The 24129-nt window shown below is 43.6% G+C and overlaps 1 protein-coding gene across 2 annotated transcripts in view; it reads left to right on the forward strand.

Annotated features, from left to right (window-relative positions):
- LOC144770598 (insulin-like growth factor 3.L) overlaps positions 1–24129 on the forward strand; it is a 146892-nt gene that overhangs the window by 58223 nt on the left and 64540 nt on the right. For both annotated transcript variants that reach the window (XM_078655262.1, XM_078655261.1), the window contains exons 2-3: positions 13246–13420; positions 21589–21717. In XM_078655262.1, the coding sequence (XP_078511388.1) occupies positions 13246–13420; positions 21589–21717 (304 nt within the window). The remainder of the gene's footprint in view (positions 1–13245; positions 13421–21588; positions 21718–24129) is intronic.

Here is a 24129-nt window from a genome sequence, read left to right on the forward strand (position 1 = left end):
AAGAAGTCAGATTGATCGACCTCGGATGTCAGGATGTTAATCTGAAGCTGTTCTTCCACGTTGGAGGCTTGTAATTGTTCAAGTTTTGTTGGACTTGTTTTGCCTCAAAGAAAGAGGATGATGGGAGCACGCAAGGGGTTCTTATGGACTATGGGGGCGTGCCTATGCTCATGTGTATTCATGGGAAATGAAGTTTGTTTACTGTTTTGTGAAAATATTCATTTTCATTGGCTGCTGTGTTTTATGCAGTAAAGATTGAGAAGCATAATCCTCGCCTCCGTGTCCTTAATAGAATTGAAAATTCTTGTCGCGAATGCTAGCAAATTTTTGATCCAGGGGACTGTGCACAACTGAAGATTACTCCTACATGGGATGACATCTCATTGGCCCTATCTAGTCTGCCTGATGATAAAGCGGCCGGAATAGACGGCATACCGGTGGACTTTTATAAAGTATTTGCACCCTAAATCAAACACATCTTTCTCGACATGGTCACTGATGTATTTAATGGAGGGACACCCCCTGACTCTTGGTCCAATGCAAAAATCTCTATATTTCCGAAAAAAGATAAGTCACCTTTAGAAATGGGCTCTTATCGGCCTATCATTCTAATAAACTGCGATTCTAAGGTGTACTCAAATACTGGCGATCAGATTGTCTGCAGTAATAGAATCCCTGGTCTCAGAGTGGCAACATGGGTTTATACCAAAAAAGGGCACCACTGAAAACATACGGAGGGCTATCACCCTTTTTGATGCTGCACAGGTGTCAGGAGACCCGATGTCCCTTATTCTCTTAGACGCTGAAAAGGCCTTTGATCGGGTCTCCTGGCAGTTTCTGTGGAGTATCATGAAGAGGATGGGCTTTGGGCTGAAATTTACACAGGCAGGTCAGGCATTATATCACCATCCGACGGCCTGTGTAGTAGTAAACGGGAGGCTTACTAAGAACTTTAACATTTCTCAGCTTACCAGGCAAAGTTGCCCCTACTCCCCTTTACTCTTTCCCCTTTATATAGACCCCTTAATTAAGAAAATTGAGAAAAACCCGGCAATTTTAGCTATGAGAACACAGGGACTGAACACCAAGATCTTGGCATATGCAGATGACCTGGCCATCACTACCCCTGATCCGGAAAATGCTATACTAGCACTAGAGTTGGAAGCACACGCGTTTGGGAAAATATCAGGATACGCACTTAATAGCTCTAAAACACAGATAGTAATCAACAGCAAAGTCCAGTGGAACAACAGTCGGGTAGTTGCAAAAGCTAAGTACCTGGGGGTGACAATAACGGCAAAATTGGATACTCTAGTAGCAGAGAACTTAGTCTCTCTGGCCTCTGTAACACAAAAATCCCTGAAAGCAATAGACAACCTGCATCTGACACTTGTGGGAAGATGTAATGTGATTAAAATGACGTACTTTCCAAAACTGTTATATTACTTTCGCTCTATCCGACTAGAATTTGGTAGGGCGCAGCTATTAAAATTCCAGCAAATTTTTACACAATTCATTTGGGCATATGCGCAGCCGCGACGGGCTCTAAAACAACTAACGCTCCCTAAGGACAGGGGGGATGGGCATTACCAACTATAGTATTGTACTATTGGGCTTCAGTTTTTCAGTATAGCACAGATTTAATCACAGAGCGCCCTCACACCTCTGCAACTGGTTTGCCATCTCCATTCTTTTTATTACTGGGAGAAGCGGTGCGTGGTTGTCTTTTCAGACAGATAACCTTCGGCTACTACAAAAGGGTCCGGTTTAAGACTTTGATGAATTCCTTTAAAGTGTTCTGTAATGTGCGTAGGATATATGGTCTTGGAAGGTTCAATCACTACACCCCCCTCAGCCTAAACTGCGAACTACCTGGCATTTTTGACCGAAGCTATTTGGCAGAGTGGTACTAAGCTGGCATCTCAAAACTAGAGGACCTAATTGTAAATGGGAGAATAAACACATTTTCAGAGCTGCAAAACAAATACGGTTTGAAACATCAAGATACCTTTAAGTACGTAGCAATTCACAACTTTATCTCACGGAAGGTGGCGGGTCTGGCTGGTCTCTCAGAGGTCAAATTTATCAATATGCTGCGAACCCCTGTGCCGCCACGAATAGGATTTATTTACGCAGCTTTAAAGGCTAACACACCATACGATCTCCCTAGAGTAGCTGACAAGTGGCACTCAAAGCTGGAGGCGCCGCACAGCCTGTTTCTTAAATCACTAGAACTCTCTCAGAGTGATCTAATGTCAGCTAAATTGCAGATGCAACACTTTAAAACCATCTTTTTCTTGTACCTAACACCTAGCAGAATTGCCAAATGGGGCACAGGCAAGGGGACCGCCTGCCCTCGGTGCTCCGAGTTTGGTGCTGACTCTATTCACATGTTTGCCACTTGTCAAAAACTAGCCCCTGTCCTCTGTAGAATACAAGAATTCCTGGGAAGAGTAGTCTGCCAAGACTATATATTAACCCCGACAACAATCATGCTAGGGACGTGCGAAACACTTAGTCGGACCATTGGTGTTCGTTGCTATGACAGTATGAACGATTTGTGTAGCTTCAGGATGGAAAGGAGTAGACCCACCACCGTTTGCTCAGTGGTTAGCCAGGCTAATGGCGACATATCACCTCGAGAAAGCCTTATATGCCAAAAAAGGTCACAAATGGAAGAAAAAGGGTCTGGATATTTGGGGACCTATCACTACTTGGTTGGAGCACTTTGAGTAATTCCATTATTTAATTCCTCTCCCTTTCATACTCCTTTATCTTTCTTCTTCTTGTTAATGGATTCTCTCCTTCTCATCTTTTCTCCTCGCTCAGAATCTCTCTTGTTCTATTTTTGCCCCCTTCTTCCATTTTCTTTTATTTTGTTTAACTTTATATGCTACTAAATGTTTCTCCACAAGTTATTTTGATGCTCCTGATCTTTATTATATAAATTGGCCTTTTGCCTTGTATCTAAAGGGGTGGGGGAGGCAGGGGGGGCACTATGATGTTTAAACTTTGTACATTCTGCAACTTTGAAAAGAAAAAAAGAAAAGAAAAAAGAGACATGTACTTGCCTCCTTATTGATCAACTAAAGCTTCACCGCACATTTCTAAAGAACAAAAAGAGTGAGAACATTCTGATTTTATAGACACCATCTTGATGGAATCATAGCAGTAAAACTGAAAGGAATTTCCTACAGAGGATAGTGCAGTAAATGAAGGAATAAGGGAGGTTCTTTTTGTCATAGAAATTATGGTTAGTGCTCTAGAAAGCTGAAATGAGAATACATTTTCTAAGAGTTCTCAAATATCTTCCTCATCCATTTTATTCTGAAATTCATAGATAAACATGTACTTCCAGCACCGCCAGCAATCTGTCAGTTAACAAACTAGTAATCATCTACAGCATCACCACAGAGTTCTGATGAACAACTAGAGTGCTAACTTTTTGTACTCAATGTAGGAAGGTGGATACCTGACTATGGTTACCCCAGATTTTTTGCCTTGTGTTTAGCTGGTTTTCGACTTAGTTGGCCTGGGATCCTGCTAATCAGGGCCCCAGGCTATCTGCTCTCTCTGTAAAATGGACTCCATGTACTTTAAGTACATACCTAATTGGATATTGGGTCACCTTATGAGCCCCTGTATTGTGTACTATAGGTACCCAGGGCGTAGGTGCATCCAAGGCCTACCAGGGCTGCAGCATATCTTTTGCCACCCCTGGCTGGCCATCCAAACGGACACAACTGGCTGATCACTCAGCTGGGGCAAGGTCGTGTAATCACCCCTTGCTTAGGTATAGTATTCCTATACCTACCATTGTATATAGACACACATGCACCTATAAGTCGCTCCTATGACAGGCCTTAACAATCCTGAAGGCAGAGTGCTTGGTTTTATGTGAAATGGTGCTCTAGCATGAGCTGAGCCTGTCTGCAGCTTTCGGATCCATGTCCTTATAGCTGTTCTATGATATAGCCATACCATATACTCTTAGGTGCATTATAATCCTCGCGGTTATTACTAACTTTGGTTTGGCTTTATCAAAACATGTCGTGTAAGGTGTCATACGCTTTGGAATACTACCCCCTCGACAGTTCTGGCAATGGGGGTAGCATTCCACCCTTCTAGAGGGAGAAGACATGTTGTTCCTACTAATCCCGGTTAAAGTTAACCAGAGCCTCAGCATCACAAAATGGATGCTGCTGCCACAGACACAAGTCTGACCTCCTGCTGCTGGGAGTCCTTTCAATGAGGGAGGCTTGGACAATAGGTTTCCTGTCTTGGGAGGTGATAGCAGCACCCCAGACAGGCCATAGTGTATTGGAGCAAGGAGGGCTGAATGAAACGAGACACTGCCTGGGGCACACAAAGTGTCCCATGCATAGTCCAGTTCAAACCGGTGCTGGGGCACTCCAGGCCCAGCTCTGGTGCGAAACTGGACAAAGGGAAAGGGGTGTAACCACCCCCTTCCCTGGTCCCACCCATAGGAAGGACCTAGCAGGTAATCCAGCCCCTAAATTTGGTATATAGGTAGGAGCTGAGTCCCAAGACTTTAGATTTATCCTGACTGAAACTTGAAATAAACTCTGCACCTTTGACGTTCTACTTGAAGATAGAAGACAGAAGAATCTCCCTTGTGGTCAAGGCGTGACCACCCTGTGCAAGCAGGCACCATCAAGCGATCAACGGTTTGCTTTGTCGACGCTCCCGCCGGAGCCCGAGCACAGAGCCTGACAAGACCCGGACTTCCAGACTTCCAACAGCCCGATCCACAGTCACAGCAGAGCTGAGACCCGTGGAGGCGATGAGAGACGTGGGACCGGCCATCTTGGAAAGCCAGGGAATTGCTTTCCGTGCAACTTCTGAGGCACCCTCGAAGTTGTGCATTGGGGATTGAGAAGCCCCAGCCCCGAGCACCAACTGCACCGAAGATCAGCGCTCCACACTCCACGAGTTCTGCGTGGGGCCCTTCTGCACTTTCCTGCGCGACGCATCTGTCCGGTCACTTGCCCGTTGGCTAGTGGCCTCTGTGACGACGAACCTTTTGATTTACACCACTGTTCTTGTTGCTCCAGACTGGCCCTTGCTTCCCTGAAAAGGAGAAGTCCATCAGACCTTGCTGGTCTGATCCGTAAGCCATCTTCGATTCCTGCGTGGGTTGCCTTTGCCAAGGCTTGTTCACTTCAATCCGGAAGCCGACACCGCCGACATCGAGAGCCTTCGTGGGACAGTCCGTATCCAGCTCCTGGTCGTCGTCGACACCTCCTGGTCCACGGGGCTGCAGACACAAAGCTTCACGACATCAGATGATTGCTTCGCGACATCGCCTGGTTCCTTCCTGGTCACTGGCTAGTGACCCAGACTCTGTCCCCTCTGCTTTCAGGTACTCTTCATCCTCGATCCGCCCTTGGATCCACCCGGACACTTCCCTCCTGGTCGCCTGCAGCATCTTTCTTCAAGGCTCCAGAGGATTCAGCGACGCAACCTGACACACTTTGACACCTATGCACCCGCTTCCTGTGGGTGAGGTAACGCGAGTACTTCGGTGCTCCTGTGGGTATTTACTATCCTAGTGTCTAACTTTCAAGTAGCTTTCTCCTTGTCCATCCGGAAGCGACCTAAAAGAACAATTTTTCCAATTCTTTCATTCCCATTCTAACTCTATGGTAACTCGCGTGTGTGTAAAGACACTGCACACTCATCCCGTGGGCCTCTTACTTCCTATTGTTTGGTAGTACAGTGTAGCCCCAGCGATTCCCTAGGCCCTAGGCCTATCCTTTGTTTGTGACGTGGTTCTTATACCACTATTTTAGTATATGGTTGGAAGTGCCCCTAGGGCATTACTGTATTTTGTGCAACTTATTGTATTATAATTGAGTATCTTGTTATGTGCTTGTGCCTCTGACCTCATAAAGAGTTCAGAGGATTTTGTTAGAAATAAATACATATATATTTTGATATACAACCTGTGTGGTGTCCTTTCACTTGGTGTTAAACCGGTTACATATGGTAAAACAGCTGGCTTCACAGGCCCTCTTGAGTTTAGCCTAAGACTGCTTTGTCCATGCTACCACTAGGATAGCTGGTCTATAAGGTTGACTTTACAACCATCACCATAAGGGTTGTTTGGACTGGTGCAAGGTGCTCACTAGAACAGTGAACATTATATACCAGGCCAACTTCTCACACTCAACACAAAAGTGAACCCTTCTTGGGTGCCATTTTTAGGGTCAAGACTGTGTAAGCAGCATGCGCTAGCGCATGTGCTCTTGATTGTGAGACACTATTGCGTACAATAAGGGGCTTGCAACCGCCCATTGCTTATTATTCATTGGCTTAATGGGCACTCTTTCTTTCTGCCTCCTAATTAGCCAGTGTGTGCATTACCTTCACTTCCTGTTGTTCTGTGGAGCATGGACCAAGTACAGATTTATTCACCTTAATTAGTGTCAGTCCCCTGATAGCGCTGTAATTCAGGAAATCTTTCCATTGTCTGTGTTTCTTTACCCTCTCCAACCCTGACTTCATAGCCCTTTTGAATGGCTGAAGTTTATGAAAAAATGGCGCTGTGCTGCATTATAGTGCTGTGAAAAAAGCGCTATGACCATACATCTCCCATGAGAGTGCTTAAGATGTATCTATCCAATCTAATTTTACAGTATAAGACCGCTCACAAACTCAACGTAGATATACAACTTCATTTTACAGTATATTGTCATAAGTAATGTATTGTCGAGAAAGGGCACATCAGTGACATGTCCATAGGAATTCTAATTCACTAAATTATCAACTGTGCTGTAGAATATCAATTTACGGCAGGTGGGCAACTAAGGTTCGCTAAGAAAGGCAACAATGTTATCTACAGGAATTGCACTGGATGCACTCTCAAATAAAATATCAAGACTCTGGTGCCTGAAAACATTGGCAGTGCAGCAACAGAAGAGAAGGGCAAGTTTATGGGAACCAAGGTTTAGGCTCTTCACATCACAAGGATATTTATCGGATTGGGCTGTTACAGATAATCTGACACCACAATATAGTTTTTTGCGTTATCTGCCGGAATCATTTAGTTCTGCAGTTCACACAACATAACTGGCATTTAGCACTCATGAGCATAGCAAGGACCTGGGTCTCTTTCATGTTGGTGTGCTACGGAGCTGAACATATCAGAGTCCGGCAACTTCATATCCGAATACATGATAAATGTGATGTAGTGATGAGTTCTGGAAACATTTTGTAAACCCCAATAAAGTTTGTTTACAAAAAAAATAACTGGCATGTAGCACAGTGATGATGCACGTTACTGACATCTATAAATATGCTTAACGGCCCCCCCCCCCCCCCCCCGCGTATGTTGCTTTACCCCCTCCAGCCTCATCGTCATAGCGTTCCCCTAACTTTTAGCCCTGTTGCATGGCTGAAAGTGATGGGAGAGTAGCGCTGTGCTGCATTATAGCGCTATGAAAAAGCGCTATGAAGCCCAGCACTGGCTGCGTTAGAACTAAGGCTCCCTGTTTTCAGTTTTTATGGATTTTTACAGATAAATACAGACAGAAAACGATGTGTTTTCTGTCTACATTTATTTTTAAAAGTATATAAATACAGAAAATTGTGCTGCTTTTAATTGACTCTCTGTGTTGTCTTTTAATGAATTATAGCCCAGCAGCTGAGCAGATGGACAGCAATGTACATTCAAAAACAGGATGAAATTTCTTTAAATAACATTTGTAGTATAATGCTAGTACTTACCAGTGTATTTACTGTTATGTAATATTTGGCAGCCTAAATAGCTAAAACACGACAGACATCAAAGTATGAGTGTGTGTCTATCAGTTAAATACATATGGAAATGTACAGTTTTATAACTTCATTTATATGCAAAACACAAAATAAATAAATATGGATAAATACAGATAAAATGGCCAAAAAATAAATATGGATAAATACAGAGCGACCCATAAATCCGGTAGCCGTAGTTATAATGCTTCTTTTTCCTTTTTTCTTTTGAATTTAATGCTTCATTGGAGGAGTAGGCTGAACTAAATGAGCATTGAGATGTTAAGGCAGGCATGAAACCAGTAAGATAAGAATTTGGGGTGAGGTATGGGTTTTTATCAGGGATGGGCATAACTAGTGTAATTCTCTCTAGCGTAATTACTCGTAATTATGTCCAAATCACTTGTAAGCCTGTGCAATTACGTGAGAAGCATGATCCAGAATTTAGAGCTATTTTCTTACTGCAAATGCACCTTCACTTCAAAAATTTTGCCCTAAGGAAATAGCACTAAATGCTACAGGACATGAAGAGCAGTAGCCAGCAGCGGTTCGCTCTCTCTTAGTTTGTTGTTCCTGTGCTCCTGTGGTAGGATTTTTGCCCCAAATTACTCTTAATTACTCAAGTTGGCATAGTTGCATCAGAAGAGTAATGTGTAATTACTGAAATTACTTCAATTACTCCAGCATACTTACATTTTTGCCAAAGCCTAGTTTTTAATAATTTGAGGCACAATAGAGCAGATTTACAAGCCGCTTGCGCCACCAGTGCGTCACATTTCGTGACGCACCGGCTGCACATTTCACAACCCCATATTTACATGGACAGGAAAAGCCACCCTACGTAACTTTTCCTGGCCTTGTAAATACGGCCCCTTTACACGCAACACTTTGCGTGAAAGGAGTGTTCCATGGGTGTTGCTGTGGGTGTTCCCACGCAGCACCCTTGAAACCAGACACATTTCCAGATTTACGAGGAATCTTAAACCTGGAAATGCGTTAGAATGATACACCACCCTAGGGGTGGCGTATCAGTGTGTGCTGCATTCTACAGTGTTATCGGTTTACAGGTAAGTATTCAGTCTTGGGAGGTGGTTTCCTGGGGCTAGAAGCAGGGTTCCCCCAAGGTCAAGGATGCACTCTCAAAGCAACCTCAAAGGGACTAGTGCTGCCGGGTGCAAAGTGCTGAGGCCCATTGTTAGTCAATTGGGATAGGGGGTCTCCGCTTGGTGGCGACCCACGAGCTGCCCACAAGGTTGTGGGGGCAAGGCCCTGGACTTAAGATCAGGGCAAGGGGGGGGGTCTGGTTTAGCACCCAGGGTGCACCCACAGCAGCACTATGGCGGCCAGGGTCAGGGTGATGGTTTGGCGTCGGATGCCCTGGTACTTCCAATGGGGATTCTCCGGTTTGCAAAAGCATGGCAGGCTCTGGGATGAAGATCTTATGGAGGCAACCACCTCATGGAGAGGTAAGTTGGGAAGCTGGGGGTTGCATTAACACAGTCGGTTGGGCCATCCTAGCTCCTGGTCGCGGCTGGGGGGGTGGGCCTCCGGATTGAAGCTGCATGCTTCGGCTGGAGGCTAGAGGCAGGTCAGTGGTCACTGGATCTCGGGTCAGGATTGCCAGGGAGACCTCCTCAGAGTGTTGCGCCACTCGAACTTGGGCCTTCGGCGTTGGGTGCAGAGTGATGCAGACTTGCGGATTTGGCCAGAGTCTGTGGGTGAGCAAATCCGTTGATCACTGGAGATAAAGTCTGGTTTGGGAAGGTAGGACAGATCCACAGGGTTGTTGTGGACTGCTGGCTGCAGGGCACACCGAGATTTTGTTGTAGTCGGGACAGGCCGGTAGGGCTGGGGCCAAGTCGGTTGGTGTCCTCCTCCTCTTCTTCTTCAGCACAGCTCTTCGGTCCTCCTTCTTGGTAGGAGGCAGGGTTCAGCGTTTCCCCTAAATACTAAATTTAGAGGTGTTACAGGTTGGGACCAATGGGTCCCTTCCTTAGGATGGGTATACTCCCTGTTATGCCACACTCCAGTGGGAGAGGGGCATAAGCCTCCATCTGGTTGGCTGGGACCCCGCCCATCTGCAAGATGGTGGGGACTGTGAGTTGTGCTTCACCTCGCCTTCCCCACCTGAGGGGTGGGGTTGGCAGAGGTGAGCACGACTTCTGGGCTGTCCTGCTTTTTCCACCTATATTTCTGCCGAAAAGGGGGTGAGACAGGAAATGGGCCTGCTCCTGATAGCAGGAGAGGCAGTTTGCCTACCTGTTTTCTGACTGCACTTGTGTCAGACGACTGCAGCCTTTTCCGTTGGCCTTGTAAGAGATGCAGCTAGCTATGAAGGCTTTGAAGATAATGCAGGCATGCATGTGGTGTAGTGAATTTGCGTAATAGTAGAGGTGTTTAGTCACATTTCTTCATGCTTTTTATGGGGTATTCTGTGGCTGGTTGAATTCCTTCTTTTGGTGGCCTTGTAAGAGATACAGCTGTCTCCGAAGATGATTCAGGCAAGCAGAAGGAGAACTGACCTTGCATCAGGGTACATGCATGTAAAACAAAATGTGTCAATATTTTGATGAGGTATGCTGTGGCATGCTGGATGCCTTCCAGAGGACCAGTGTGGTATCTGGGTGGCCATGAAGCAGCCTCCATCCTGATGTGAAAGTATGCAGACTGAAATAGCCATTCCAAAGGCACTTTTAGGAAAGAACAGTAAGACTTTTTTTTCAGTGGGAGAGCTAGTACAATGCTGTCTTGGTCTCTCGGCCATGTGCTCCTTGAGCGAGAGATAGGTGTTGAATGTGAAATTGTGTGATTTGGCATTGGTTGATAGCTGGGGGTTAAAGCCATCCCAGTTCATGTCGGTTAGGTAGGTGAGAACAAGTTATTTCTTGTTGGTAGAGAATGGGTGTAATTCAGTCTTAGTGAGGTTAACCTTCAGGTAGATACTAGACATCCAGGTATGAATGAGAAAGAGGCAGAGTCTAAGTCACTGAGAAGATCTTCATATAGAGTTGAGTGACGAAATATGGTGAATCATCATGTTATTGTCAATAAGCAAGGTTGGGAAGGCTGCTATGTATGGATGGAACATGGAAGATTACAGGACCAGGGGTGGAACTCAGGGATACCCATCAGGTGATGTTGAGCTTCTTGGACCTTGAGACACTAATCTGGGTCATCTGACGGTAAAAGGAGAACCAATGCAGGACAATGGCAGTGAATCCAATTGGAGGCAAGAGAGAGCAGATGAGGGCACAGTGGCCAACTGTGTCAGAGACACCCAAGAGGGTCATAGGCTTCATGGGTCATGGGTCTCATCATGGATCAGGAGAACGTCATCTACTACTTGGACAGTGGCTGTTTTCGTGCCGCGGGATGATCTGAGGGCGAATGCTGGTCATGAAGGAATTTGCACTGATGCTGTCAGGCTTTAACTTGTCTATCTGAAAGTGGACAAAGGTCCCTGCAAAACTTGTGAGTGTCTTAGTGAAGCTAAAGACGATAGATTGCAAGATATGATTGAAGCATCTTGACAGATTGGAAGATATAAAGCATGTCAGTACAGTGTACGCTAGGAAACATGCTGATAGATTTTTAAATATTATGCATGTTGACAGATTACTTACTATATATGAAGTGTATGTAAATTTGAATCCATGCAGTATGTAGATAGACTGGTACATAAACAATATGCCTTCAAGGTGTGATGCCGACAAGGTGTCTCAGTAAATTAAACTCTGCTGACATCTGCTGTGGCCTGCACGTATTCATTTTAATCCCGACAAGCATATCCTTCCACACTCCCGAGGTCAGTAAATACATTACTTTAAAACTGGACTAAAGTTATTTACTTACTTAAAAGTGCTCTGAAGTGCTATAGAATAGAAATCTGGTTACTGTGATTTAAGAGGTTAGGCGTTATCATATGCCAAAGTCCAATGTGCAGCCTATAAATTATAAACTATGATAAATGCAATTCCTGAGTCTTATATGAATAACGGTTTACAGGAAAGATGTTATGATCTCAAAAAATTTAGTGAAACTTTTTAAGAAAACAGATTAGTACTGTGGTGTGGTTGGCTCCCACCGTCATAGTATTGTAGCCCCTTGCTAGGTAAATACAATTTCACTGACAAAGCCGGGCATGACCCCTAGCAGCGCCAGCACAAAATGAGAGGCTTTTGTCGAGAGAAATGCAAGTAAAGAACTCTAACACTAGCAAATCTAGAGTCAATAAACCAATCAGTAAAATTCGCAAATCAATTTAGTTAAAGGAAAAGTAATTTTGGGTTTAAAATAAGACCAAAATGTCATAAATTGGGTAAGTCAATTAGACTTTTTAGATTTAAGTAAATATCACAAAATGCTCGGAAGCTTGATTTAGGTGTGACTGTCAAGAGGATACTCTGTGCACTGCCCAAAAAGTGACCACCGGAGGCTGCTCCCACAAAAGCAAACTACAGTTACAAGCACATCCTGCTGAATGTGCCCTCACATTGGCGAGTTGGGTGGTCTATTTACACTCGTTACCTCCCCTGGCACAACAGTATCGATCCATTCTGAACTGGTTTGGTGCCTCCTGCCCTACCCGCACACCAGAAGATATTTAAACCGAACCAGACCTCTCAATAAAGCAAGCGCAATCAATTATCTTATTTGAATAGATAAAGGGTCCCACACCACAATCCTCTTCGAATAGCTGAAGGATCCCACACCACAATCCTCTTTGAATAGTTGAAGGGCCCCACACCACAATCCTCTTCGAATAGTTGAAGGGCCCAACACCACAATCTTCTTCGAATAGTTGAAGGGCCCCACACTACAATACTCTTCGAATAGTTAAAGGCCCAACACCACAATCCTCTTCAAATGGTTAAAGGGCCCAACACCACAATCCTCTTCGAATAATTGAAGGGCCCCACACCACAATCTTCTTCGAATAGTTGAAGGGCCCAACACCACAATCCTCTTCAAATAGTTGAAGGGCCCAACACCACAATCCTCTTCAAATAGTTGACGGGCCCAACATCACAACCCTCTTCGAATAGTTGAAGGGCCCAACATCACAACCCTCTTCAAATAGTTGAAGGGCCCAACACCACAATCCTCTTCGAATTGTTGAAGGGCCCCACACCACAATTCTCTTTGAATAGCTGAAGAATCCCACATCACAATCCTCTTTGAACATCTGATGTGTCTCAGCATAAGTCTGACAATGTTGGGAGAATTTTAGTGAATGTGTTGTGCAAGTGTTATGGTCAGTGGTAAAGGGACGGGTGATAAAGGTTTCAGGACATTGCATTTCAACAGCCTATGAGTCAAGCACAACCTGCCGTTCACAAATGCACTTTGGCACCTAAAGGGTAGTAGGGTGATATGATGAGCATATAAGATACAAACTTAATGCAGTGAATTCTTGTCAAACGTATGGTTTCGATTCTTATCATTTGCTTTTTTCTTCCGGGTTCCCAGAAGGCTACTCTACCCAACATCCGTCCTTCATTGCTGTGCCTGTCCTTGCTGCTCGCCGCATGCCTGGACGTGTCCGAGGGTCGCTGTTACCGACACCGATCCAAAGAGATGCTCTGCGGGGCGGAACTGGTGGACATTTTGCAGTTTATCTGTGGGCCCACCGGCTTTTATTTCAGTAAGTTGTATGTCTCTGTCTTATTCTCTCCCCAATATTTCATTGTGAATTGTGTTGTGCTTTTTATGTAATTTCCAAAATTTTTCCATAGATTCCACCGATGTTCAGGCCATTGGAAGAAGCTTCGAGTCTCACCATCCCTAGTTTAGTTTGTGGCGTGTTAATTAGAAATCCATAATAGTGGCTTAACTACGTATGGTAGTACATTGGCCCTTGAGTTCGTAAGCAGCTTCTCAGCGTGTACTTCAGATCCAGCAGCTGCACACCTTTGTCTAAGTCCTTCACCTTTTCCATTGTCCTTAAAGTCTAGACCAGATTTTAAAGAGCGGCAGCTCTGTTTGATGCCCCTGGCTCAGCGCTTCCTCTGCCCTGCCTGTGCACAGAGCATGTGCTTGAATTCAATGGTGAACATGAATACCTGGTTCACAGTGCAAGCTGATACTCATAAACAGTGGTAGATAGGATGGGGTTAGTCCAGATCAGACAGTCCTTCAGCTAAATAGCTACTTGTTGCTGCACCTAAGTCCACTTCTGCCACTGTTATCTGCGGTGGGGGGAATGGTGGGGGATTGGATAGGCATACAAATAAACAGAAGAGGGGAGGTAGAGTAACACAGAAGGATTCTTACTCCACAAACTAATTCACATAAACAAAAGGAATCCTCCTAAAAGTGTCAGGGAAGTGTTCACCACAGTGGTATGGGAGCACTTAATGTTTTCTAAAATACCCCTCATACACCAACAGGCCCCTTGGTGTCATGCTTCATCATAGGGATCTTCGCACCCCTCTAGCGGGATGCGGCGTGCTACGACCTACGTGGGAGCACTTTTAGTTTTTGACTATATGTGGTGCATGTGATTGGGGATATTTTATGTGAGTGGTGGGATTCAGTGAAATAGTTAAAAAGCACCTGGCTCGTGGGTATACTAATTTTTTTTATTTATAACCCCCCGGGCTGGTACTGATAAAAGAAGTGAAGTGCGAGGTGTGTATGTCATGATTATGGACAATACCTCATGTGTGCGTCGACATGTTTCGGAGGCAGAGCTCCTTCTTCAGGACGGGGGCACAACTTCCCCACCTTACTCACGTTTCACTAAATGTTAAAAAATGTATTCATGTTGTTAACAAAAGTGAAAAAATAACAATATATATGTGTGTGTGTAACTACAGGCTACTATGTGCCTACAGCGGTTTAGCTCAAGTTGATGCAAATTGCATGACCTGAGAAAAAGGAAGAAAAAGAAAACATTATGTAACACTCCATACTCACGAACTCGGGAGTAGTTCTCCTCTGTCTTACCCCACACGCTACTCCGCTGAACTGGCCTTTTTCTTACTGGATCTGCCTTAGAAGGGTCTGTAATTATCCAATTTGCACGCAAAACGACTGATTAATGCCGGATTACCCATGTATGGGCAGCACTTTACATCCGCTTAACCGTTACCGAGTTTGTGAGTATGGAGTGTTACATAATACATATCCAGGCAGCCAAAGTAAGTAACGCACCAGACTGAAACCTACATTGCTTTCTATTTTAGATTGCACAATAGCAATCACCCCCCAGACGTTTCTGAATGCTCATGAAGCAAGCAAGCACTACTAAACAAGTATGACACTATCCTCTGCAATTTAATTAGAGTGTGTTTTCATGTTTCTATGTTGTATGTTATGTGAGTGTCTTTTTTCCACAGGGCTAATAAGCTTTTGGTTTGTTCCAGGTGATTGCACCTGTCAGAACTACCCATTACAAGGGTGACCATTGTTTTCTTTTTCTTCCTTTTTCTCAGGTCATGCAATTTGCATGAACTTGAGCTAAACCGCTGTAGGCACATAGTAGCCTGTAGTTACACACACATATATATTGTTATTTTTTCACTTTTGTTAACAACATGAATACATTTTGTAACATTTAGTGAAACGTGAGTAAGGTGGGGAAGTTGTGCCCCCGTCCTGAAGAAGGAACTCTGCCTCCGAAACATGTCGACGCACACATGAGGTATTGTCCATAATCACGACATACACACCTCGCACTTCACTTCTTTTATCAGTACCAGCCCGGGGTTATAAATACATTTTTTTAGTATACCCATGAGCCAGGTGCTTTTTAACTATTTCACTGAATCCCACCACTCACATAAAATATCCCCAATCACATGCACCACATATAGTCAAAAACTAAAAGTGCTCCCGCGTAGTCGTAGGTCGTAGCACGCCGCATCCCGCTAGAGGGGTGCGAAGACCCCTATGATGAAGCATGACACCAAGGGGCCTGTTGGTGTGTGAGGGGTATTTTTAAAAACATTAAGTGCTCCCATACCACTGTGGTGAACACTTCCCTGACACTTTTAGGAGGATTCCTTTTGTTTATGCGGATTGGATAGGCAGCCACTCTAACTTGTATGGTCAGGTGACACCATAACCCATGCCCGTGATTATTTACTTTGTCAAGGTGATCCTCCTCTGAAGGGCCCAGACTCGCCTATCCAAATTGCTCTGAATTAATGAAGTGATCAGAAAGACTCCTTCCTGGTTCCATTCAGAGTTTATTTATCCAAAGCAGGCGCATAGTTACCTGGCTACAGTGGCGTGTGCAGGGAGAGAGAGAAAGGTGTCAGCACCAATGACATGCAAGAGGATGGGGAGACAACTCACTCAAAGCCTCTGCTTCTAATATGGCGATCCACAATCTTGGGGCAACACATAGATTGGCAGAGTGCCAGACTCATGTACGCTCATGCACTCAGGATGCTAGAAGCAAATAATCTGCACTCTAGGTGAAGAGAGGGCCACACAGATTTACCACATAGGAGCAGTAGGCAGCCTCCCCAACTAACCTGATCGTTAGCTGCCGCCATCAGTTATGGGATGGACATGGGGACAGGAGCAATCCAGGTTGAAATGAACTCCCCCTTGGGGTGAACTCAGACCCATCAGAGTCTAGCACCTTGCTGGTGAGCAGTTGGTACACAAATATGTACAAGATCAGTCCGTGGGCTTAGGCCAGGAGTCCCGTGCCCCAGAAAATATACTCAGCCATAAATGTTGAAAGCAGGATCAGAGAAGCACAAGGATTGTAAATCAGGGACCCTGCACGTGCTTTAATAGATTGTAAAATGTTACAGTGTAAACATCAAGGTCACTTGGAACTAAATGCCTTTTTTACAACCTATAAATCCCAGTTCATCATTACAGAGTGTGATGTAATCCAGGGCGGTATTCCACAGGGCATCACAGTCTCTTCCACGAAAACACAGTAGACTACATTTGTAGTAGGGGAGTAGGCCAGTATCAATGGAACAGGACTGTTGCTGTTGGTTTTGGTCAAACAGGCTGGAGATGCATGCCTGAGTGTACTTTCCAAAGCCAGGTCGACCTCCCTCTTGTTATTTCCAATGAAGTTTCTCAAGTCTTTTGATGAATTCTACAACTAGACCCTCAACAGAGGACACTCTAATACTATACTGAAAGGACTGAACAGCATAAACTATCACCTACAATTAGAAACTAGGGGCAGTCTACCGTCTAACTCAGAGTCACATGGTACTTCAAGGACTTAAAAGGACAACTCAAAGAAGATACGCATGACCCATAGAGGACTGAATCACACCTGAGAATGAGGAATCTGGATGGGGGTTTCTCTTCTAGGTAACAAACTGACAAAGGCTATTGGCTTAGATCAGGGAGATGTGGGTATATAAAGCCAGGAATGTGATTTGTTTAAAATGGAACATTCCACGCTATGCCATGCCAAAAGCGTTACCAGTTAATTGCAGATTTAGGAATAGGTGCCCCATCCCTATGGGTATTATCCTTGCTAAACTGAGCATTTAGAAGTGGATTATTAATTCTTGTTTAGGTCAAACATTGGTGTGAATTACAATTGTTTATGGTGTTTTTATGCCTCTATAGGGTTAACAACGCTTGTATAATGTTTGATACGAATCCCAGTAAGTACCCACACACTAAACACAGTCATTGAGAACAGAACAATAGATATGATACATTACATAGATTTCACTCACAAAGAATCAGTAAATCCTTCAGAGGCACTTGTGAGAATGTCTGTGCCCCTACTAGGATTTCAGCTGCCACCAAAACTCAGTCTCCCATATCCTGGTGAGGGTATGGCAGACATTATGGATAATGAGTGGGGTGCTCTTTCTATGCACCTCCACCCCAGCATTGCCTTGAACTCTTGTTGGTGCTATTTGTCTCTCCAAAAACGATTGACAGTAAATTATTATTTCTTAAGTTCTCATTTTTGGTCCCAAAGGATGATGACCCCGGAGGAGAGATAAACCAGGTCAAATCACTTACACCAGACAAGGTTTAAAGTCAAAACCAAGAAGATTTACATTTTCAGAATCATTACAAAAGGTAAAAATAGTTAGCTCGGCAGTTCAAATCAAAATGCAAATACATGGGAATTAGCATAGTTCTCCCAGTCTCTCCTCTAGTTATAAACCCAGACCACAATACGGTCTCGCACAAGGCAAAGTAATGCATTAGAAAGAAGGCAGACATAAGTCAGCTCAGTTTAAAGTCAAGCGGAGGCTCCTAAAATATTCTAAGTATTGAGTCAATAAATGGACTAACATGGAGTCTGCTCTCCAAAGAAAGCCAAGAAGGACATTGAACACATTCCAAAAACAGCATGTTATGTAGATTTTCAAACGGAGAAATCACACTGTCAGCTTGGTGTGAAACAAATTATAAACCACAATTTTCATTGGTAAAACAAAACACATCACAAAAAATACTTTTGATCTAATACTAATGAATAAGCCTCTACCATGTATTGAAACAGAAAATAAAGCCACATTTAAAATTACATACACATCACCCGCTAGCCAGAAGTGGTTTTGTAAAGATATAGTTGTGCTCTGCTCCTTCCTCCAAGACTATTAGAAACACGAAGAACAATACATTTTAATATAGTAGGAAAACAAGACCTTAAAAGTGCCTGAATTTGGAGTATTTTGCAAAATGCTGAAGGACACGTCTTAACTCAAGCTGCACATGCAAAGAAATGAATTCCCCAAAACTATGTTTATTTTAAAATGTGCAATGCACAACAAGTGCAAACGGATTTGAGGCCTGACTAAGCCTGTCTATACATAATGTTCTGGTAAATGCAGCTAAATTCACCTCTCCATTTTTCTGGTGAGTAATATAAAAACACTTGAAGCTTCTCCAGAGGGCTGACTGATGTCAAGTCCACTTTGAAAAAATCCTAGGGTAAGCCAGGAAATAGAGCAAAATAACAGGAAGACACAGCTGGGTGCACACTGTGTCGAATTCAGCACAGCCACACCTGAGATTCGTTTTCTAGTCCAAGGCCTGATATTGAGGAAAATAGTGTGGCAATAATAAGTGATGCCCTCTGAACATTGAGAGCGAGAAAGAGAGAAATCTGGATTCAAAATTATTTAGCAGTGTTGTTTCTGTGCTATGATCTGCTGTAAACCCAGACTGCATGGGTTTGATACAATCCTTTGTCCAAGACATATTGGAGCTGTCCTACCATCATCTGTCCTAGAATTTTGGGAATAGCAATAGGCTAGTGATTTTCTGATTATTTTCTATCCAGAAAGGCCTTTTGAGGAGATGTGATGTGAGGAATGATTTTCATTGTGTTGGAAACTTTTCTTTGCTACAGGGAAGCATTGCTCAATGCTGTCAAGTTTGGAAGAGCTATTGATGCCTAATCCTTGTACGTAGGTGAGTAGATGGAAGTAGCTGAGGATGTACGAGCTTCTGAAAGGACCCTATGCCAGATGTGCCCTTTGTATTTATGTAATGGGCAGCTGGGGAAGCACTATACATAGTAGAGGAGTTGAGGATGATTTAAAGATGTGTAAAAGCTGAGTATGAGGCACACCTCTCAACTGTTTGGCCTGTGGGCCAGAGAAACGTCAATGGCAGATGATGGGCTTCTTCAAGAGATACATTTCCAGCTCCCTTCTGAAGTAGAGGAGGGTGGTATTTCAGATTATGAGTGTGCACCATTAAACGGCTTACCAGCAGGTCTCGTTTACACATATCTCTGTTTCAAGAAAGGCGATATTATGGCTATATATGTTGCATTTATGGGATTTTCTGGCAGGTAGGGCGGTGTATTACTTGTCTCTACCTTGTGAGTTAACTGTTGGTCTGGAGCATGATGTCTATCTGCATGAACATCCACTGTAGTGCTGTCAGGGCTGGCTTCAGGAGGTCACACTTTAGATGATTTATGAATGGTGCAAAAGAGCACAGCCACGCGAGCAACGGGAACACCAGCAAGCAGGATGCTGCAGCTAAGGAGAGCGGAAAGGACCATGACTTGACTGGTGATTCTAAAGTCGGCTTCACGATGGGACATTCTTAATCTGCACCAGAGTGGTAGTTGAGACCAAACTGTTTGTGCGTTCGAGGATGGAGCACTGACCGAATTATGGAACCAAAAATATCCTGTGGAACAGAATATCGTGACAAAAATATCGAGGAGTAAAATATCAAGAAGGTAAGTCCAAATAGGTACATATAGATTTACTGTTCTTAACTTCACATCTATGTACTTTGAAGATATATATATATCATCAAGGTACATGTGTAGTTATATGTATTAAAACTTTCCTTACCTATAGAAACGTACTTTCACAATATGTTTGTCCTTGATATTCTTGACACGATTGTCCCATAATATTTTTTATTCCGATTTTCTGTCTAAACACCTTTTTATATATGTGTGTTCTGAAGGAGAGGTCTGTCTTGACACTGAATTCTAGTGATTTTGCACTTTCGGCTGGGTGGGGTGTGGATCCAGAGCTCTTGTATTCTCTTAATTCAGTGCTGACTTTAGGGAGGGTGGGGGTGACCGGTGCCGTTGCACCTGGGGCTGAACTCAGGGGGCGCTGCATTCTGAAATATCTTATAGATTTAAAAGCATCTGTTTCAGAATTACTTGCGATCTTAGCAACCATGTCAAGATAACTCTGATGATTAATGTACCTGCTACAGAAGATCCAACGTTTGCTTAATATCAATTTTGACTCATCATATAGTAGTGCAGGGTGTTAATGTGCCTGCTGCAAAACATGTGTAACTTGTAGCCCACAGAATTATATTTTATGTAGCTATCTCAGTGGGTTACTGCTTTTGTCACATAGATACTTTTGTTACCTGTAGTAACGTATCATAGTGAGTGATGAACTAGCATCAAAGTGCGGCATGCAAACAGCACAGCATAGGGTTAGAACCTTTTTTCCTTAGTCTTTTGTTCCCTCAGGTGGCTAAAAAGGGTTCAGTGGTAGAAATAAATTCGTATTAGTAAACCCGACGCCACCATCTGTGTTATGCTTTAAATCCTGAGTTTGTACTTCTCCAGACCAAGCACACTTAAAATATACTACCTACCAGTATGGATGACACGGGACTCCTATACGTTGTCACTCTCATTGTCTTTTGTAACATTTACTAAACATTTATTTACACACTTGTATGATTCATAGTCTCTGTATAATGTGTGTGTGGTGTAAAATGCTCTGGTATTGTACACTGGTTTGATTAGCACTATAAAAGAAATGAAATACACATGAGAGAGGATCTATGAAAAGACGAGGGTACCCCTGGAGGATGACAGTGCGGGGATCAGTGGAGAAGCAGGTCATTGGGGGGCCCCAACAAAGTCTGTCGCATTGAAGGGCTAAAGCTGATCCTGTCTTGGATTACCAGTTGATAGTTGACTAAATTTTGGTAACTAGAAGAAAGTTGAATGGGATAGGTTTTGGGTCTACAGGAGCTACAGAAATGTGTAATGTGAGCTGAAATTGAAGAAGACAGACGTACAGCAGAAAAGTATCCACAGAGACAGGATGGATTCTGCAATATTGCCCCAGTTTCCAGGTACTGGATCAGAGGCTATCAATACACTTTCAGAAATTGCTGAGTAGCAGAGTCTCTGGTCTGCAATTTCCTCTGCTTCATTGCCTTCATGTGACCTCTCCTCATGAAACACAATAGTAGTTTTGCTCCGATAAAACAGTCTTTAAATGTGCTTGCCCAGAGCTACTCCTGTGATGTGCTCAGTTATGTTTAACATGTTATGCTATAAGAGGTCATGTTACACCGACAGTCATACAACTTTGGTGTTTAACTCTGTAATTTTTAATCTCTTTTAAGGCATTTCTGCACCGGTACGTAGCAGGTCGCGGCCAGGCATCGTAGAGGAATGTTGCTTTTGTAGCTGTAGCGTGGCCATCCTAGAGTCATACTGTGCAGCCCCGGTCAACAACATGACCAGTCCAGATGGTAAGAAGACAACCTATGTCCATGCAAATTAACCCTTTATACACACAATTCAGGATGTCTTGCACTACACAGCTGTGGGTTATTTAACAAAAAGGTCCAATGAGGTATCAGGCATTGAGTGCAAACTTCTAGTTGAGTAGTGAAAATCATGGTCGTCAGTGTGGTGTCAACTATGTCACTCGTTTTGATGCCTACCATCGCTGGAGCATCTTGGGACATCTTGGGAAAGGCCACAAGCAGGTCTGCCCATAAATAACAGTAAAGGTTCCAGATCTCTCCTCCCAGGGTTGGACTTGCCTATAGGGCAATCAGGCATTGCCATAAGGACCAATCTGACTAGTACATGTGTAGACCGGTTTTATGGCCGTTTGCGGGCTGGTTTTGTAGTGTGGTGTACCTGCTTAATGGTTATGTGGGCTGATGTCTTTGTTTTAGAATGACTATGATGCAGCAGCATCATAGTCATCATGGTAATTGTGAGTGTTTTGCGACCGCAATTGCGGTTGCAAAACCTTAGTACATGGTTTTGAGACTCTCTATTTGGAAGGGAACGCCCCTTCCAAATAGCGAGTCGCAAAACCTATTTAGCGAGTCACAAATAAATTGCGACTCGCTAAATAGGCTTTGTACTTCAGGTAATGCATTCGCAAATGGGAAGGGGTCCACAGGGGACCCCTTCCCCTTTGCAAATGCATGCGAAAATATTTTTTAACAAGGGCCACTGCCTGCCCTTAAAAAATGAAACAATAACTTTTCTTTTTTTTCCCTTTAAGGAAAACGGGATGCATAAAAAAAACTGCTTTATTTAAAAGCAGTCTCAGACATGGTGGTCTGCTGATCCCAGCAGGCCACCATCCTTGGGAGGGCCTGTTATTCCGACCCAATTGGGAATCGTAAACAGTGTTAAACACACTGTTGTATATTTTATTTTGCATCTCGCAATTCGCGACTCGCAATTAGTCGCAAATTGCGAGGCTCAAATTAAAATGTTCGTACATCTGGCCCATAATCCTTGCGGTATTAGGAGTATACTCTCGAGGAACCATTAAATCATGACCGTTTATGGTAGGGATAATTTGGGTTCCCAGTGTTTTTTCTTCCAACATAGACATCATTTTTCATGCTGTGACACAGAGAAATGTGCAGTGTTCCTAAAGTGTGACCACCCTATTTACTATATAGGTGGTAAATTAAGTAGATTGTTATCTCTTTTAGTAACTGTAGCCTTAATATGTTATTGTGTGCAATAGGGGTTCCTAATATCAGCAATGTCATTTTTTTGTGATGTTATCAGGATCAAAGACACATGTCATCACTTCCTGGGAAGATTGAAAGTCAAAGACCATATAATGTTACTTCCTATGATGTAATTGAGTCAAATGGGGGTGAATTATATCACTTCATGCTAGCTCTGGCATTACGGTGAATTGACATCTAGGTGACTCGTTACAAGAAATTTGGAGGAATTGCCTTTTATGTGCAAGTTCCATCTCTAAGAAGCACTCTACCACTTTCTCTACACATGGAATCTGATTTAGGAAAGTGTTAAAAATCCATTTCTTTGGGCAGACTTCTGGCTAGCCCTTCCTATGCCTACCTCTATTCTCTCTCTTTCCTCGGGTCTCTTGGTCAGATGCTCAAAACTAGTTTCTCACCCATCGACTTGCATACTCTTCACCAAGTCTTTATCAGCATACAGGATGGCTAGATTCCTGCAGTTCATAATTCCTCTCCAAGGGATGTCTAGTTATTATCCAGAATGAAATCCATTTTCAGTCTTTTATGTATCTGATCCAAGGTACTGGGAGGCTACCACAAGGTTTTTTGCTCTACTTCATTAAAAGCATATTTTATAGGAAGGAGGTAAACTAAAATAGCACTATAATACTGATGCCAACCAAATGAAATTGCCCGTTGAGGGGCAAGTTGCGGCTGATGGTGATGAAATGTGGGCAAGACGTCTAATAAAGTCAACACAGAGAGCATGACCTAGGGCTTGATTATGATCTTGGCAGATGGAATACTCCATCATAAATGTGAGGATATCACGTCCGCCGTAAGTTCCATAGGATATTATGGAATTGTGATTTTGCGGATGGTAATTCCATCACGTTTGTGATGGAGTAACCCTGTTCGCCAAGATCATAATCAGGCCCTTAGCCCTGGTTATTGAGTAGTTCTTTCCTCATATTAAACAGTGTTGACTCAGTACCCCGAAGGAAAGTCAATGAGAAGCCTATTTGATTCCAGGTATGAGGAGAGTTAACTGGTTCAAGTGCCATTGCGACACAGGATAAGCCTGGGATAGATCATTAGTTTGAAAGAATGTAAGGGTTTCTTGAAGGGCTCTTTACAGTAGGGGTGATGATGGCCTGTTTGAGGTCTTGATCCCATAGAGTAGGCACATACTCA

The sequence above is a fragment of the Lissotriton helveticus genome, chromosome 7 (genome assembly GCF_964261635.1).
Source record: "Lissotriton helveticus chromosome 7, aLisHel1.1, whole genome shotgun sequence".
In the NCBI taxonomy this organism is placed as follows: Eukaryota; Metazoa; Chordata; class Amphibia; order Caudata; family Salamandridae; genus Lissotriton; species Lissotriton helveticus.